The sequence below is a fragment of the Macaca fascicularis genome, chromosome 10, assembly GCF_037993035.2.
Source record: "Macaca fascicularis isolate 582-1 chromosome 10, T2T-MFA8v1.1".
Taxonomy (NCBI): Eukaryota; Metazoa; Chordata; class Mammalia; order Primates; family Cercopithecidae; genus Macaca; species Macaca fascicularis.
In genome coordinates, this window is record NC_088384.1 from 21,529,549 (window position 1) to 21,548,603 (window position 19,055).

A 19,055-nucleotide genomic window follows, 5' to 3' on the forward strand; every position below is an offset into this window, starting at 1 on the left:
CCAGTTTTCTTTGTCCAGCCTTGTGGAGTTTTGACCCACACCTGAAAAGCTGAATATTAAATCAAAGACTCAAGGAACCCCTATGTTGATTTCTGGATCTCCTTCTCTGTATAGCTCCCTGCCCTCTGATATTCTGTCTCCAACTGCCTCAGATTCCCCATACTCCAATCTTTTTCTTCAACCCAGCAAGACTGCCATGCTCTGCTTGGGTTCTCTCTCCCTGAATCGGTGGTCTGGAAAGTGCCTCCTAGCAGAAAGCCAGGGCAATTTTAAGACTTGTCTCACTTTTCTTCTGTCAAAGATCCTATTCCTGCGTGCCTGTTGTCTAATGTCCAAAAACAGTTGCTTCATATATTTTGCCCAGTTTTCTAGTTGTTTACAGCAAGAGGGTAACACTTACATTACTCTTTCATGAGTGAAAGTGGAATTTGGTCATTCTAATATAGGGTTTTTACCTCTCTTCTGAGATTTTACACACTCTCCCCTACAGGGGCGAATATATGATTTAACAGATTGAGTATGAGTTTTGGAGCCAGAGAGACCTAGATTGAAATATTGATTTTGATGCTCTCTAGTTGGGCAACCCTGGACATGCTACTTAATGTCTTTGAACTTCTGTTTCTTCAGCTATAAAATATCATGCAAAGTTGTCGCTGGGATTAATTGGGTTCACATGTATACACAGCCTTTTGTGGGCACTTAATAAATGGTGGCTATTATTATTATATAATAAATAGCCATTTGTTTGTTTCTCTTCCTCTAATCAATTTTGAATCAGGGATTTGGCCTATTCATCTTTGTGTACACTACCCTCCTATGATGACTCAAGCATAGTAGGCCTCAATATAATATTTATTGACTGAATAAATGCTGATAACTTATTGTTGATTAGAATATAGTAGAACATACTTTGTTTTTTTTTTTTTTGGTGACAGAGCCTTGCTCTGTCGCCCAGGCTGGAGTGCAATGGTGCGACCTCAACTCACTGCAACCTTCGCCTCCCAGGTTCAAGTGATTCTCCTGCCTCAGCCTACCAAGTAGTTAGGATTACAAGCATCCACCACAATGGCCGGCTAATTTTTTGTATTTTTGGTATAGACAGGGTTTCGCCATGTTGGCCAGGCTTGTCTTGAACTCCTGACCTCAGGTGATCACCCGCCTTGGCCTCCCAGAGTGCTGGGATTACAGGTGTGAGCCACCGCACCCGGCCCCAGTAGAACATTCTTTTAAACCTTCTTCACAATGAGCTTCATGTAGCCTTTGTTTAAATGTCAAAATGATACCCTTAGTGATAAAGTTTGTTTGTTCCAACTTTGGTTATCAAAGCAGAAAGAGCCCTCCATTGTGCAGAAAAAAGTACACCTAGGTAGTGACTCATAAAGTATACAGTCATCCCTCTGTATCCATGAGGAACTGGTTTTGGGGCACACACACTCCACACCCACAGACAGGAAATCTATGGATGCTCAAGTCCCTTATATAAAATGGCACAGTATTGGCATATAATATGCACATCCTATGTACATATTCCCATATATATTAAATCATCTCTAGATTATTTATAATATTCAATACAACATAAATGCTACATAAATAGTTATACTGTATTGTTTAGGGAATCATGGGGGACAAGAAAAAAAGTCTGTACATGTTCAGTACAGACTCAACCATTTTTTTTAACAGTTTAAACCCACAGTTGGCTGAATCCACTAATGCGGAACCCACAGATACAAAGGGCCAATTGCAAACCACCATGGCATGTGTATGCCTATGTAACAAACCTGCAAGTTCTGCACATGTATCCCAGAACTTAAAGTATAATAATAAATAAATATTATATGTATACACACACACACACACACACACACACATATACACACAAAGGGCCAACTGTGTTTCTAACTTTTCTTTACCATTGTCAGAAGGACTGGTCTTCTAAAGTCTTAGCTCTCAATTTTGAGATCTTAATATAAATGCTAAAAGAATTACTCCTCTTATGATGCTTAGATTTGTTACAAGCATAATCTCAGGTGTGTACCAACAGACAATGTAGCATCAAATAGAAAACTTTAACACACATAATGGTATCAGAAAAATCAGCCAACTGAATATAGTTATAGGAAATTGGGTAACATTATCATTACACTTTTTTCCAATGTGCAGTTGAATAAAATTTCAATAAAGTCACTTTGAAAAAAATCTGAGCTTAAATGAAACCTAATATTTCATTGATTTTGCTGTAATAATAGCATTGTATTATTACAGGCATCTCTTTTTTTTTTTTGAGATGGAGTCTCGCTCTGTCGCCGAGGCTGGAGTGCAGTGGCGCGATCTCGGCTCACTGCAAGCTCTGCCTCCCGGGTTCATGCCATTCTCCTGCCTCAGCCTCCCAAGTAGCTGGGACTACAGGCGCCCACCACCACGACCGGCTAATCTTTTGTATTTTAGGTAGAGACAGGGTTTCACCGTGTTAGCTAGGATGGTCTCGATCTCCTGACCTCATGATCCACCGGCCTCAGCCTCCCAAAGTGCTGGGATTACAGGCGTGAGCCACTGCGGCCGGCCCAGGCATCTCTTTTTTAACCAAACAGAATATTCTGCCTTACTCTTTTTTAAACAAAATTTATTTATTTTAATGCTAGGACTTAGTAATTGTAACATCCAAAGCATTTCTACCTAAGATTACTCACTATCCTTGACTTTTTTTCTGCCATAATACATATCAGTATACTTTTTTAATATAAGTGAAATGTATACAGATAATCGGTGTGGTTCTTCCACTCACAAAAGGAAGGAAGTAATTCTCTGATATGTTATAGAATGATTCAGACAAAAGAAGAAATGACTTATATGACTGATGGGAAAGTCAACCAACTTTCATTCCTCTTTGCACAGTTAATAGAGGATAGCAATTACATTCTGGACTGCAAAACAGAACAATTAATTGAAAATAATTTTCTAAGGCTGGGCGCGGTGGCTCAAGCCTGTAATCCCAGCACTTTGGGAGGCCGAGACGGGCGGATCACGAGGTCAGGAGATCGAGACCATCCTGGCTGACACGGTGAAACCCCGTCTCTACTAAAAAATACAAAAAACTAGCCGGGCGAGGTGGCGGGCGCCTGTAGTCCCAGCTACTCAGGAGGCTGAGGCAGGAGAATGGCATGAACCCGGGAGGCAGAGCTTGCAGTGAGCCGAGATCTGGCCACTGCACTCCAGCCTGGGCGGCAGAGCGAGACTCCGTCTCAAAAAAAAAAAAAAAAAAAAAAGAAAATAATTTTCTATTTGACAAAAGGAAACTTAATGAAAAGGACTACAGTCTCATGATGAAGAAAGAATGATGTGTGTATGTGGTTTTTTTGTTTTGTTTTGTTTTGTTTTGTTCTGTTCGAGATGGAGTCTCCCTCGGTCTCCCAGGCTGGCATGCAGTAGCGTGATCTTGGCTCACTGCAACCTCTGCCTCCTGGGTTCAAGTGATTCTTGTGCTGGCTAATTTTTGTATTTTTAGTAGAGACAGGGTTTCACCATGTTGGCCAGGCTCGTCTTGAACTCCTGACCTCAGGTGATCCTCCTGCCTTGGCCTCCCAAAGTGCTGGGATTACAGGCATGAGCCACTGCACCTGGCCTGATATGTGTGTGTGTGTGTGTTGTTTTTTTTTTGAGATGGAGTCTCGCTCTGTCGCCCGGGCTGGAGTGCAGTGGCTGGATCTCAGCTCACTGCAAGCTCCGCCTCCTGGGTTTATGCCATTCTCCTGCCTCAGCCTCCCGAGTAGCTGGGACTACAGGCGCCCGCCACCTCGCCCGACTAGTTTTTTTGTATTTTTTAGTAGAGACAGGGTTTCACCGTGTTAGCTAGGATGGTCTCGATCTCCTGACCTTGTGATCCGCCTGTCTCGGCCTCCCATAGTGCTGGGATTACAGGCGTGAGCCACCGCGCCCGGCCAATATGTGTGTTTTTTAAGGCTGAATATTTTCTGTAAATAATGTGCCTCTTCCAGTGCTTTCAATAATCAATCCCACTTCCAAGAATCTGAGATATTATTGCCAACACTATGTTGTATCAAAGAAGGTATATATGCTTCAGGAGATGTGATGCTATGAAAATCATCAGACTATACCTCAAAAAACGCAAAATTTCAGTTCAGAGTTTAGTGGAAAACAATAGGTTTTGAATGAAAAGGTCTTGTTTTAATCTATCTGGAATACAAAGCAATTCTAAGGAATTCAGAAAACTATCTTTCTAGTCCACACTTAAATGCTGCCATTTACCTTGGAAACAATGTGCTTTATATTCTAATTTCTTAAAAATAAATCATTTGCTTTTTACTTAAGTGTGCTGGCACAAAAGAGTGAGAAATGAGCTTCATGGAGGGAAAGAACACATTAGGTAAACGACATACTGTTATAATTTGTGGATTCTTTTGTGGAATTCATAAAAAAGAAAAAAGCTATCTTAAAACATTATTTTTAAATTGAAATAAGATGCAAAAATCTAGGCAAAATGCAAATCATTTTTATTACACTTAGAAAATAGTGTAATAGAGTGTGTATGTTTGGGATATGCTTAAAAAGCAAGCCATTCATTGTAACTAAATCAAATGATAAACTATTGAATAAACTTTAAAAATACTAGAGGCTTTTATAAGAAGACAGTATTCTCTGCCTTTAGCTCATCCTCAAAAAAAAACATCATTTATATGAATTATTTATGCTTCAGTGAAATTAATATGTCACAGATGAAAAAAATACCATTCTGGATCAAGATTTCTAGTTACAAAAGAAAGGCCTAGAAAAAAGCCTGCAGAGAGTGTCTAGCAACTGTATTTGGAGGTATAAAGACACATAAGTACTTCAGAAAATTAGAAAATTATAGTAGACCCCTGCCTAAAAATATGGTTAAAATATTAATTCTCAAAGAACTATAATGACTTAATAAACTAGATTTAATCTTCAAAATAGATTTGGGCCAACATTAGCCCTCCATCTTTTTATCACTGTCTGTGTAAGTAATTACTAGAGTTTTTTAAGGAGACTGGGTTAACTATCTCTACTAGAAAGAAGTACTTTTCCCTCAGCATTTAAACAGCATAAGTTTAAGTAAGATTCTACAACAAATTACAGAACATATGTTGATTAGCACCATACAGGTCAGTTCTTTGAAGAAACCTGTCTAAGGGTCTTCAGGGGAAGTTGTCTTCAGTGTGTATGTCTACTGCTATCTGTCCAGTTGACTATGACAGGGAAAAAAACCCAACTTCCCAGAGTTATGTGAAGTGCCTTTCTGTTTGTGTAGCCTTACTAGCTACAGCTTAGGCTTAAAACACCCCTATTAGGAAGGCAGACCTGGCCAGGCATGGTGGCTTTTGCCTGTAATCCCAGCACTTTGGGAGGCGGAGGCAGAGGTGGGTGGGTTGCTTGACCTCAGGAGTTGGAGACCAGCCTGGGCAACATGGCGAAACCCTGTCTCTGTAAAACATATAAAAATTAGCTAGACATGGTAGCATGCACGCGTAGTCCCAGTTACTTGGGTGGCTGAAGTGGGAGAGTGGCTCGATCCCAGGAGGCAGAGATTGCAGTGAGCTGAGATCACGCCACTGCACTCCAGCCTGCGTGACAGAGTATGATCCTGTCTCATAAAAAAAAAGAAAAAAGAAAAAAGAATGGAGACCTGTCCTGAAAATGTTGTGGGGAGCAGATTAAATAATAAGGACACAGTTAGGACAGAGTTTTTCAGACAGGCTTACTGAACCCTGTATTGTCGTGGGATTCCTTGGACAATTCCATGTTCTATTTTTCAAGTGGAGTTAGGTTTTTAGAGTTCTTATAATTTAAGAATTCTTAAGTTTCAAGCATGTGTGCTTTTATCAATTCTGAATCCATTGCCAAATTATAATCTCACTTTCACATTATTCCTTGGATCTTAACAATCACACCAGAAAGTGAATAGTACAATTATTGAATAATTTCAACTATTAGTAGAAACTCTGTTATATTTGCCTTTCTGTGACTGGAATAAGGAATAACCCGAAAAAGAAAATTGCATTAAAATCTTTCTATTTTCAACAGTCTCACAACAATATAATTGTGTTAAATCCTGTCTTTACTATAGATCATTGGTAGAAAAGCAGTGTAAGCTGTTGGATCAAAATTTTATAAACCTTCTATTTTAATTTTAAATAAAACTTAAATTATAAATTATTTTTACAGTTTTAAAAAATCTTTGAGTTAGAGACTACCAAGAGTAAAGAAATTTCAGCAAAGCCCTGTAGGATACAGGAAAGGCGTGGAACATTCAGTATTGTAATTCTAAGTCACAGAGACAGAATTTCTGATGCTACCATACTGGACTTTCCAACTTGCCTGGAATGTCCTCTGCCATGATCACTGCCAATCAAAATATGATTCATCCACAAAATCACCAAATCAAGCTAGGCATGGTGACACATGCCTATAATCTCAGGTACATGGAAGGCTGAAGTGGGAGGATTGCTTGAGCCCAGGAGTTCAAGACCAGCCTGGAAAACATAGTGAGACTGCATCTCAAAAAAAAAAAACAAAAAAAAAAACAAAAAAAACACCAACTTAATGAAACTTTCCCACACAGTGCCAATTTATCCTTTTTTCTGTAACCTTAGTACTTTGGAGTTCAACTGCCTGGGTTTGAATTCTGCCCCTGTTACATATCCACTATGTATAGAGTCTTGGGCTAATTTCTCTGGCTCAGTTTCTTCATTTGTAAAATGAAGATAACAATAGTATCTACCTTATAAAATAGCTAGGAAGATTGAAAGTGATAATATATGTAAAGCTCTGAGAGTGCTCAAAATTGTTAATATTATTTCTATCATTCATACATTCTCTAGTATTATCTTTTTATTACATTGTGTAGGGGTTATCTCTTCAGCCACAATTCTAAAGGGCACAGGCTATATCTTGTATGTCTTTGTTTTCCTCACAGTGCTTAGCAGGGCATTATTCTCTTTTTTTTTTTTTTTTTTTTTGAGACGGAGTCTCGCTCTGTCGCTCAGGCTGGAGTGCAGTGGCGCAATCTCGGCTCACTGCAAGCTCCGCCTCCCGGGTTTTCGCCATTCTCCTGCCTCAGCCTCCTGAGTAGCTGGGACTACAGGCACCCCCCACCACGCCCAGCTAATTTTTTAATATTTTTAGTAGAGACGGGGTTTCACTGTGTTAGCCAGGATGGTCTTGATCTCCTGACCTTGTGATCTGCCCGCCTCAGCCTCCCAAAGTGCTAGGGTTACAGGCATGAGCCACCGCGCCCCGCCAGGGCATTATTCTCTTAATAGGAATTCAAAAAATATCCCAGAGAATCTTAGCATGAAAGATATCTCAGAAGTCAATCTAGTTCAACTTTCCCTCTAAATCATGATTTTACTTTTGCAACACCCTAGAGATAATCATCTACTCTATCTTGAACACACGTATATATCTGCACTTGAGCACAGCTGGTGACACTGGAGTTCACCCCTACACAAGGCAACCAGGTTTGTTAAGTAGTTGTCATTGTTAGAAAATTCACTCTGAGGAGGTGGAGAAGTTGGCAGCTTCTGGAAAATGATTTGGTACTACTCATTTGAGAGCCATACAAATGTTCAAGCTCTGTAAATTTCACTCCTGATACTATATTCGTAGAAAAAATTTTTAAATGCTTTCGTGTGTACAAAGGTATTTATTACAACACTTTATAACAGCAAAATCAGGAATTAACCTAAATGTTTCAAAGTAGGGAAATGGTAGAGTGCCTAAATAAAACAAGACGTCATTAAAATTAAAAATATAAAGATTAAGGTGGAACATATTTACAAAATCAATAATAAGTATGAAAGTAAAATAAATTCACAGACACCATGATTAAAACCACATACAAATATATAAATCAATGAAAAAATACTGGAGAGGATGGGACATATAAAAATAACAGTATTGATAGGATGGTGCGACAGTGGAAGATTTCCATTGCTTTTTAAATTACTTTAATGTTATAATAATATTTCTTTAAAATTTTTAAAGAGAAAATTCTTCCTTCTGTTGAGCCAAAATCAACATAATTTTCATCTACTGGTTCTCATTCTGCCCTTTGCAACTACACAAAATAAATCAACTTAAAATATTTCAAATATTTGAGTGCCTCGCTCTCTGGCACCCTGGAAGACAGACTGGAGAGGCAATGATGACATCAAGGAGACCCAGTTAGAAGACTCAACTATCACCAAGAAAGCAATGATGACATCCTGCATCAGCACAGTGGTAACAGTGCTAGATTTGGGAAATACTTCAAAGGCAAAACACACGGAAATGGTGTACCAAAAGAATGTAGGAAGTGAGGAGAAAATAAGAGTTGAACATGTTCCTGGTTGGGTTGCTTAGAAAAGTGATGGTGCAATACCAAGATAAGGAACCTAGGATGAGGAAGTGTGTGTTTGTTCAGAAGTTAAAATTCCATTTGAAGATGTTGAATCTAAGGTACCTGTAGGATATTCATGTCTATACATTTATGGAAGTACAATTTGGCATCAGAAAGACAAACCAAACCAGAGAAATAGAAAAAGACAAAGATGAGCTGGGCGTGATGGCCCACGCCTATAATCCCAGCACTTTAGGAGACCAAGACCAGCAGATGGCTTGAGCTCAGGAATCTGAGACCAACCTGGGCAACATGATGAAATCCTATCTCTAAAACAAATACAAAAATGAAGCTGGGCATGGTGGCTCACGCCTGTAATCCCAGCACTTTGGGAGGCCGAGGTGGGCAGATCATGAAGTCAGGAGTTCGAGACCAGCTGACCAACATTGTGAAACCCCAACTCTACTAAAAATACAAAAATTAGCTGGGTGTGATGGCACATGCCTATAATCCTAGCTATTCAGGAGGCTGAGGCAGGATAATCACTTGAACCAGGGAAGCGGAGGTTGCAGTGAGCCGAGATCGGGCCACTGCACTCCAGCCTGGGTGACACAGCAAGACTCCATATCAAAAAAAAAAAAAAAAATTAGCCAGGTGTGGTGGCACTCATTTATAGTCATAGCTACTTGTGAGGCTGAGGTGGGAGGATCACTTGTAAATGAAATGGAAAACAAACAAAGCAATAGAAGTGATCAGCACAACCAAAAGATGGCTTTTTGAAAAGACTAATAAAATATACTAATTTTTGGCAAACATAATAAAGGAAAATAAATGAGACACAAATGAACAGCACTAGATATGAAAAAAGGGAAATAACTACAGAAATAGAAGATATTTTAAAAATTATGAGACCTCCACTAATAATTTTATAACAAAATATATGAATACCTGAAGGTAGAGGAGAGAAAGGGCAGGTATTCATATTTTTTGGTATGAAGTTATTCAGGGAGGTTTTTATAACTTTAAAAATTTCTCTTCTGTTTCTGTAGTTATTTCCCTTTTTTAGAGAAAAACATAGAGTACATCTCTGTAAATTTTGAAGCAGGTAAAAATGTCTTAAACAGTACCAAAAACTTCTGAATATAGCTGAAAAGATTGATAATCAGAATACATTAAAATTAAGAACTTCTGTTCATAAAACACCTCATTAAGAAAACAACTCACAAGGTTGAAGAAGATATTCACAATACATGTATCCAACAAATATATGCAGAATATATATGCAGAGCTCCTACAAATCAGTAAGAATGAAAGACAATCCAAGAGGAAAAAAGGCAGGGGAGGGGCAAACAATTTGAACAGATCCTTCACAAAAGAAAATATTCAACATGGCCAATAAACATATAAAAAGGTGCTCCTCTTCATTAGTCATCAGGGAAATGCAAATTAAAACCAATATGACATACCACTGCACACCCACCAGAATGGATAAAATCTTAACAATGGAAAATGTCAAGGGTTAGTGAGGATGTAAAGCAATCACAACTCTCATACATTGCTGGTGGGAGTGTAAATTGGCACAAATACTTTGGAAACTATTTTGCACTATCTGTTAAATATACACATACCCTTTGACCCAGCAATTCTACTCCTAGTAATTCTATTCCCACCAGAAATGTGTAATTTCCCTAAAAAAACATGTTCCAGAATATTCCAAGCATTTCTATCCATCATAGACAAAAATTGGAAATTATCCAAATTAACATTATAATGAATAAATTGCCATTAACAATAGAATGAATAAATTGTCAGGATGGTCTACAACAACATGTAAAAATATGGGTAAATCTCACAACATAATGTTAACTGAAAAAATGGTCCATATTCGGCCCTGTGCGGTGGCTCACGTCTGTAATCCCAGCACTTTGGAAGGCCGAGGCGGGCTGATCAAGAGGTCAGGAGATCAAGACCATCCTGGCCAACATGTGAAACCCCATCTCTACCAAAAATACAAAAAATTAGCTGGATGTGGTGGCAGGCGCCTGTAGTCCCAGCTGCTGAGGCAGGAGAATGGCGTGAACCCGGGAGGCGGAACTTGCAGTGAGCAGAACAGAAATCTCACCACTATACTCCAGCTTGGGAAACAGTGCAAGACTCCGTTTCAAAAAAAAAAAAAAAAAAGGCCATACTCTATGATTCCATGTCTATAAAATAAAGAGGAGAAACTAATCTATGCAAATAGAAGTCAGGATAGCAATATTCTTGTTGAGTAGAATAGTGACTGTAAAGTAAGACTGGGGGTTTCTCAGGATCTGGAAGAATTCTATTTATTGATCTGAGTGCTGATTTCACATATTTATTCAGTAGGGCTGTGACAAAGACAAAGCAAGCAAGGTATCCAGGGGTCAAAATTTCAGGAGGTCCTTACTCTTGGCACCTGAGATCTTCCTTAAAATATGCTCCCCAGGCACCTTGCTTGTGTCACCCTCATCCCAGCTCTAGTGTTCAGTTTGTGAATATTTATTGAGCTGTATCACTGATACATATGTTTTACTGTATGTTTATTATTCTTGAATTTTAAAATGTTAAGAGGGTCTGGTCTATTTCACTCCATAAATAAAAATAAACTTTAAGTGGATTATAAACCTAAATGTAAAAAGAAAAATGTTAAAACTTTTAGAATAAAATATGAGAATATTATTAGTGACCTCAGGTAGAGGATTTCTTAAGGATATCCAAAAGCACATATTAAAGGATAGACTATATTAAAGTTAAAAACTTATATTTCTCAAAAGACCTCTTAAAGAAAGTGAAAAGATGAGCCGGGCACAGTGGCTCATGCCTGTAATCCCAGCACTTTGGGAGGCCTAGGCGGGTGGATCATCTGAAGTCGGGAGCTCGAGACCAGCCTGACCAACATGAAGAAACCCTGCCTCTACTAAAAATACAAAATTAGCTGGGCATGGTGGCACATGCCTGCAATCCCAGCTACTCAGGAGGCTGAGGCAGGAGAATCGCTTGAACCCAGGAGGCGGAAGGTTACCGTGAGCTGAGATCGTGCCATTGCACTCAGGCCTGGGCAACAAGAGTGAAACCCTGTCTCAACAAAAAAAAAAAAAAAAAAAAAAGAAAAGAAAAAAAGTGAAAAGATGAGCCACAAACATGAAAAAAATATTGCAACATAAATGAGTGAAAAGGAATTATTACTAAGCACATATTTTTTAAACCATTGAGGAAAAGATAAACAACCTGATAGACAAATGCATGAAAGACATGAACAGCTGTTTAATATGAGCAAAATAGGATGGCCAAAGGAAAGAGGCACAAACACACAAATAATCAGGGAAATTCAAATTAACATCATGAGGCATTACCATTTCATATCTAGCAGACTGGCAGGAAACATAAACTCTGACAATAAGTGTTGGCAAGAATGTAGGGCACTCTCCTCCACAGGGGGTAGCAAGTAAGTTGGTACGACGACCACTTTGGAAAACAGTTTTGCATTACCTAATAAAGTTGAAAATACACAAGCCTAGAACTGTTTCATATATTCCCAAGAGACATTCTTTGACAGGTGTACCAAGAGGTATGTACATTAATGTTTATGACAATTAAAAAGAATGTCTATCAAGAGTAGAATACTCTACAGCAGTGAAAATGAAAGAACACCACCACAATGGCTAAATCTCCACGTAGAGGTTCAAGCAAAAGAAGAAAATTATAGGAGAATACTCAGAGTATGATTACTTTGATATAAAAATTTAAAATGAGTAGATGTATTCATCCATGGCAAAACTATAAAGAAGAGTAACGGAAAGGTTATCATGAAGGTCAGGAGAGTGGTTACCTTCAGGGGGCGTGCAATGAGGAAGGGATACGTGGTGACTTCTAAGGGAGTAGCAATGTTCTACATCTTAGCCTAAATGGAGGACATATGGATGTTCTTATTATTCTTTAAACTGTACATACTATTTTTATGTACTCTATTCTATATATGATATATCTCAAAATAAAATTTTTAAAAGAAATAAAGGTTCTACATATGTATACACATGTATGAATGTGTGTGTGTGTGAGTGTGTGTTCCATGTATTCCGTGAAGGAAAACAAAAAGGAATCCTTAGTGGGAAAGTGACAGTAACCACTTGACTAGACTTACTAAATTCTCTCATATGTTTGGTTGGCTGAGAGAGGAACTTCAATCAACTGAGTTTACTACAAAGTCCATATAATACATATAGTTTCAACTAAATGTATGCTTGAAAAGGATTGTCACATTCCTTATTTAATCTATCAGTTGAACTATGCATTCTTAGGCTGTCCTGCTTTCATTTGATAAAAAAAGAAACTAATTCTTAATTAAAAGATAAAAATCTAACCAGGTGCGGTATAATCCTAGCACTTTGAGAGGCCAAGGCAGGAGGATCACTGTCGCCCAGGAGTTCAAGATCAGCCTGGACAACACAGGGAGGCCCTGTCTCTACAAAAACTAAAAAATTAGCTGGGTGTGGGGGCGCACACCTATGGTCTCAGTTACTCTGGAGGCTGAGGTGAAAGGGTCACTTGGGACCAGAAGGTCAAGGCTGCAGTGAGCTGTGATCGACTACTGCACTCCAGCACTCAAGCCTGGACAACAGAACGAGACTCTTTCCCTAAATAAATAAATAAATAAATAAATAAATAAATAAATACTTAGCAGAGGCCGAGTGTGGTGGCTCATACCTGTAATCCCAGCACTTTGGGAGGTCAAAGTAGGATTGCTTGAGCCCAGGAGTTTGAGACCAGCCCTGGTAACATAGTGAGACCCTTGTCTCTACAAAAAATTAAAAAATAAAAAATCAGCCAGGTGTGGTGTCATGTGCTTATAGTCCCAGCTACTCAAGAGGCTGAGGTAGGAGGATTCCTTGATAAATTGAAGCACCAGTGAGCCATGGTTCTGCCACTGTACTTCAGCCTGGGCAACAGAGTGAGACCCTGTCTCAAAAACAACAACAACAACAAAAACCTAACTGAAACATTCTTTTCTTAACCTTCATTTTTTTAACCCTTTCTATGCTAGCTATGTCTTCCTTGAGTGAAATTGGAAGAGGAAATCCAAAATCCAAAGTCATTTTTATGTCTAACATCGAGAAAGCACTAAAAATGAAAAAAACAATCTGTTGCTTGTTTGGTTGTATTATTTACATTAATTGAATTAAAACTGGAACTAGAACCTCTTTTCAATGTATTAAACATAATACAGAGTTAAAGAACTAGAAGGAACCTTCAGAAGTTACCTAGTAATCTATCTTTAAGTAAGACTCAAATTATGTTAAGTAAACGAGTTATCATTCCAATCTTAAAATACCTCCTGAAAAGATCTTATAGCATCCCTTCCTACTGAAAATTTTTTGTCTAACTCAGAACCCTTTTAATACAATGTTGTTATGCAGTTAACATTATTATCCAGACAACAGCCAGTTAAGGCTGTGGAGTTACCTAGAGCACAATGGGACCCTAGCAAGAATCTAACTCCAAGTATCTATTGGTGGAAATGCGAGGATAAAGGGCTCAGAGAACTGACTGTTTGGCTCCCCTGGCTCCAACCCCACCAACCCCCTGATTTTCCCCAGTGAGTTAGCCCCAAAGCTTGTCTTCCTCCACATAATCAGAAGTTGACTATTATTTGTTTTCATTCTGACTTGGGTTCATCCATAAAATTTATCTTCCCCAACTCCTACCATCCAATTATGCCAGTATCAAGGACTGATTTATACTTCCAATGAGTATGAATAAATACCTAGAATATTTTTCAATCCTAAAAATATGTCATTTATAAATGAAGGAAAGAAAACCTCAAATTTTCTAAATTTATGATATCTTTAATAAAATAAATATATTAGAAAATCTTTTTCCTCCTAGTTATGGACAATTTCATCTAATAAAGTATATTTCCTTTTAGAAGATTAAACATTTTTAGATTAAAAACTCTTTGATGTCGGAGACTGGTTTTGTTTCAGTTTTTATAGCTGGCACACTGTATTCTACCCAGGGTAGAAACTGAAAAATATCAGTTATGTTTAACTGATGCAATAGAAAATCACTAAAGCTTTGCCTTACATGGTCATTGCATTCTTCTTCCTCATCACAGTCTAGACCCTGATGGGCGAGCTCAGTAGTGCTGTTCTCCCGAAACAGATTGTTCTCCAAATCAGTCACTTTGGTAGCCTCTGTCATGACTTTTACTTTCATGCTATGAAAGCCAGTGGAGACAAATCCCACTTGCACATTGATAGGCTCCTTGTCAAACAGCAGGAAGTGTGAATTTACCTCTTCTTTAAAACCGAGGGGTTGGTAATCATGTGGGGTCACTGCGAAATGAAAAGGGCAAAAAGCCATGAAAACTGAGTTTCAATAGAACAAGTCAGATTAATCTTTCATGAGTAGCAACAGACTTCTCTTTCAGATGCTTGCAAAATCTTTCTACTTATATAAAATATTAGCTCAGCACTTAAGAAGGAATTTGTCTAAAGTTCTCTACCTACCTGCATTATAGTAGTGGAGTTTCATAGTAAGTACAACATTATTAGGAAGTGGCTCAAGGTCCTGCATCAGTATATACAATTTACGGATCAGTAGAACACTGGCTTTCTTAATATCTTCATTGTTTGTTCCACTTTCAAAGCTTGTACTGCTGCTGTGACTACATAGAAAGCATACTTTTCGATCATATACAATATTGGCAATCTATCCCAAAAGGAACAAAACTTTTGACTATGTGATTAAATAAATATAAATTAAACATTAAGACATTTTGAGACTTTTTTTAGAATGTAAATTAGGGCAGTGGTGGTACTTTTTACAATGTACATACAAAGACTTTCTTAAGTAGCAAATTCCCTAAAAGCATTTAAAATATCATCTTTTTAAAAATTTGATTTACAAAAAATCATATACCACAATAGTAAGAACAACAAATTTGGAATTAGGTGACCTGACATCTAATATCAGCTCTGCTGATAACTAGCTGAATGACCTTGGTCAAGTCATTTAGACACACTCTAGGTCAGTTAGCTCATTTGTGAGATAAGTGTAAAGACAAATAAAATCAATCACCAGCTCTGGGCCTTTCTACCATCCGATTATCTCACAAAAGTATCCCTTCCTCACTCTTGCATTGATTACTACAGTGGCATTTTTCCTGCTTTCCTTCTTGTCCATACTACAAAATATTCTCCGTATCACTGCTGAAATAATATTACTAATAGGAAAATCTGTTCATGTCACCTTCTTACTTAGAATTCTTCTATTATATCCATCACCTTTCAATCAAATTCAAAGACAGTGTGTATACAATTCCTTTCACAGTCCATCACATCCTCACCTCCATCCTCATCTGCAGCTATTGCCCAGTTTCCTCTCACTCACAGTATTTGCATACGCTGTTCACTTTGCTTGTACTGTTCATTTTTCCACTTCTCTTCCTGACTGTCCTAAACTTATCCTCTAATACCTAGCTCACATGCAGACTCTTCAAGGAAGTCTTCTCTGATAATACCCTCATCTTATCCTCAGGATAACTGTCCTTCTCTAGACTGTGAGTGGCTATATCTTTCATCTCCACAGTACAGAGTTTGGTGTCCAGCTATTCAATCAATGTTTGTTGAATTAATGAATGAATGAATAATTTGGACTAAATTACCTTCCAATTCTAAACTTTATTTATCTCCAAAGTTTCCTTCCACAATTAAGTCTCACATTTGAGTAGTTTCCAGAAAGGACCATGACTACAATATATTTACACAATGCTGTGCACACAGTTAGCTCTTAATATGAAAAATAACCCTAAGTAATTGAACTGTTGGATTTTCCCCTAACTGATCTTTGGAGACAATGTGAATTCATGAAGCAAACATTTACTAAGTGAACACATTAGCTCCTTTTCCAATTTTGAACAACTTAAAATTTTGCCAACCAGCATTTAACCAATTCAAATGTAGGTAACCAGAATGAAGGGCTATAGGCACATAGCTCATGGGAACCTCCAGGACACATCAGTAAAATCATAATCAGGACTCCCATTTGAACAAATGCCTATATTTCTTCTCTAGGAAATTAATAATATGCATCATCTTCTCTCCTCCTTAGCATGTGAAAGATTTGGCCATTTTTGTTTTACTGCTTACCTCTTAGCATATGTGCCTTCAGAACAAGAGTTTAATCTGGCCATCAGTGTATATTTTTGAGTTTTGGAGAGTAAAGGTGACTTCTTATGTGAGAAAATGTGTATGAAAAGTGCTGCTGTAAAAGCTATAAAGTATTATACAAATGTTAGCTAACAAAAGGTAATATTTTAATTATCATTTTTGGAACTGATATTCTCTTCACATTCTAGTGCTCTCTGTAGGTTTTACAAATGGAAGGATAATTAAGGGAGTGAGTCTTGGAGAAAAGTCCTCAAGTTCATGGTAAATGATGAGCCAGAGCTAATAGTAGGGAAAATTGAAAATTAGGTCATGTCTCTCATCAGTCATTCCTTTCAGGGGCATCCATCCCCCTTACTTGGATTCCTCTACTATCCAGAGTTTTTCACCATCATCTGTACCTTCCACTACTGTGCCATCTTATCAGCAATACTTAGCTCTCCATCCCTCCTGGAAGGTCTGAATCCAAAAGCTACTGGGAGAAAAATTAATGTTGCTCTTCAATGTCCTTGTGTTTGCTATTTAACCCATTAGGATACCTAAAACTTGGAATTTTCAACTTATTAGGAAACTGCAGTGTGTTCTAATCTTTTCATACAAGGACACATAAAAAATGATACTTATATGACACACTAGGGGAAGCAAATGAGAATATTTGTGCATACAAGCAAATAGTCCAGGGGTATTATCTACCTTAGGCACAGTCTGGCTATTTCGAGTGTGGAAAGGATCACTATCTAGGCATAGCAGTTGAGAAACTTTGAATTAATGGCTAGACAGAGCCTTATGGAGTTATTCAATCATCATCGTGTAGGCAACCTTATTAATATAATTTCTACCGTTGTGCTGGCTGCCATTTTCTCTATTCCCACCAGCTTAATCCATGGATTTCAGGAATGTAAACAATTGTTGCAGCTCCTTTTTATAATAGTGGTTTTCTATAGGGTTTGTGGGGAAATTTAAAAAGAAGTATAAGGCCTTTGTCTGGCCTCAAGAAGCTTACGTTTACCTCAATCCTACTTATTTCTCATGTTCATTAAGCAGTTAGATTCTACCTGTCAAAATCCATAGTGGCTCCTTCTTTCGTGTATTTGAATTTGAACTGGTACATCTCAGTCACTTTCTACAAAAACCAAAGGAAATAAAGAAAAAAAAGAATTTAGAAAAGAAATCCAGAATCTTACCTGATCATAAGCAAGGAACATTTTCACTCTGTACCTTCTATACTTCCTATATAGCTGTTTGTTTCACAGTATCACATTATTCAAGAGTAACATTTCCAAATATAAAGACAACCTAGTTTTTCTCCTCCATGCTAAAAATAAATTAGATGAAAGATACTATTATTACCATTTTAAAGCTGGAAAAACAAAATCACAGAGTCAAATATCTAACCCAACTAGGTAAATGACAGTGGAACCAGTTGAGAAACCATTCATTCACGTAACAAATGTTGTATTGAATGTCTACTTTGTGCCAGGCACTGGAGTCACAGTGGTGAACAAGACAGAAAAGGTCCCTGTTTTTCTGGAATATACATACAATCCAGTAGAGGAAATAGTCAGTAAAAAAAGTAAACAAATGAAATAAGCTAACTCCAATAGTGTAAGTGCTATGAACAAGAAGCAGATGCTGTGATAGAGGTTCATGAAGGGGACAAGGGCTGCTTTGGTTTGGAAGGGCCAAGGAAGCCCTTGCTGAAGCGGTGAGGTTTGAGTTGAGCCTCAAGGGTCAGTTATGTGCAGATCTTGGGGGTGGGGTGCCTCAGGCAGAGGGAATAGCAATGCGAAGGCTCTGAAGTGGGAAGGGACACCTCTTCTAGGGTCAGAGAGGAGGCCCAGTGGCTGGAAACCAGTGAGCGAGGGGGAGAAAGAACCCAGGAAATGAGGTTATAAAGGAGACTATGGGGCCTTGTTGGCTATGGTAAGGGGTTTGGATTTCATTCTAAGTAAGCCAGAAGTCTATAGAAGAGTTTTAAGCAGGTGAGTTATTTGCATTTTTTAAAACATCATCTTGGCTCCTTTAAAAGTGCAGAGAGGAAGAAATAAAAACCATGAGAGCAATTAAGAGGCTACTGCAGTAATTCAGGGAAGACTATAACGGCAACAGGAAAACTAGAAAAAATTAGAAAAGGAGCCCTGATCTCTGACTTCAAGTCTTGTTTTTTCAGTCCTGCACTAAAAACTAGATACTACTACTATCTGCTCTCCTCACTGTTAAGAAAACTAGAAATAAAGAGGGACAAATTTCCTCATAAGAGACAGATTCCATTTAAAATAAAATGAATGTCTGGCCGGGCATGGTGGCTCACGCCTATAATCCCAACATTTTGGGAGACCGAGGCAGGCAGATCACTTGAGGTCAAGACCAGCCTGGCCAATGTGAGGAAACCCTGTCTCTACTAAAAATACAAAAATTAGCCGAGTGTGGTGGTGCAAACCTGTAATCCCAGCTACTCGGGAGGCTGAGGCAGGAGAATCGCTTGAACCCAGGAAACGGAGGTTGCAATG

At 38.2% G+C, this 19,055-nt stretch overlaps 1 protein-coding gene across 5 annotated transcripts in view; it reads right to left on the reverse strand.

Moving 5' to 3' along the window:
- HORMAD2 (HORMA domain containing 2) overlaps positions 1-19,055 on the reverse strand; it is a 90,889-nt gene that overhangs the window by 36,269 nt on the left and 35,565 nt on the right. For 3 of the 5 annotated variants that reach the window (XM_045363832.3, XM_065522293.2, XM_074004061.1), the window contains 3 exons: positions 17,601-17,668; positions 14,887-15,044; positions 14,212-14,712 (listed from right to left, as the gene is read on the reverse strand). In XM_045363832.3, coding sequence (XP_045219767.1) covers positions 14,318-14,712; positions 14,887-15,044; positions 17,601-17,668 — 621 coding nt within the window. In that variant the 3' untranslated portion in view covers positions 14,212-14,317. Of the gene's footprint in view, positions 1-14,211; positions 14,713-14,886; positions 15,045-17,600; positions 17,669-19,055 lie in introns of those variants that run through there. The other 2 variants (XM_005567640.4, XM_065522294.2) reach the window with 1 other exon arrangement.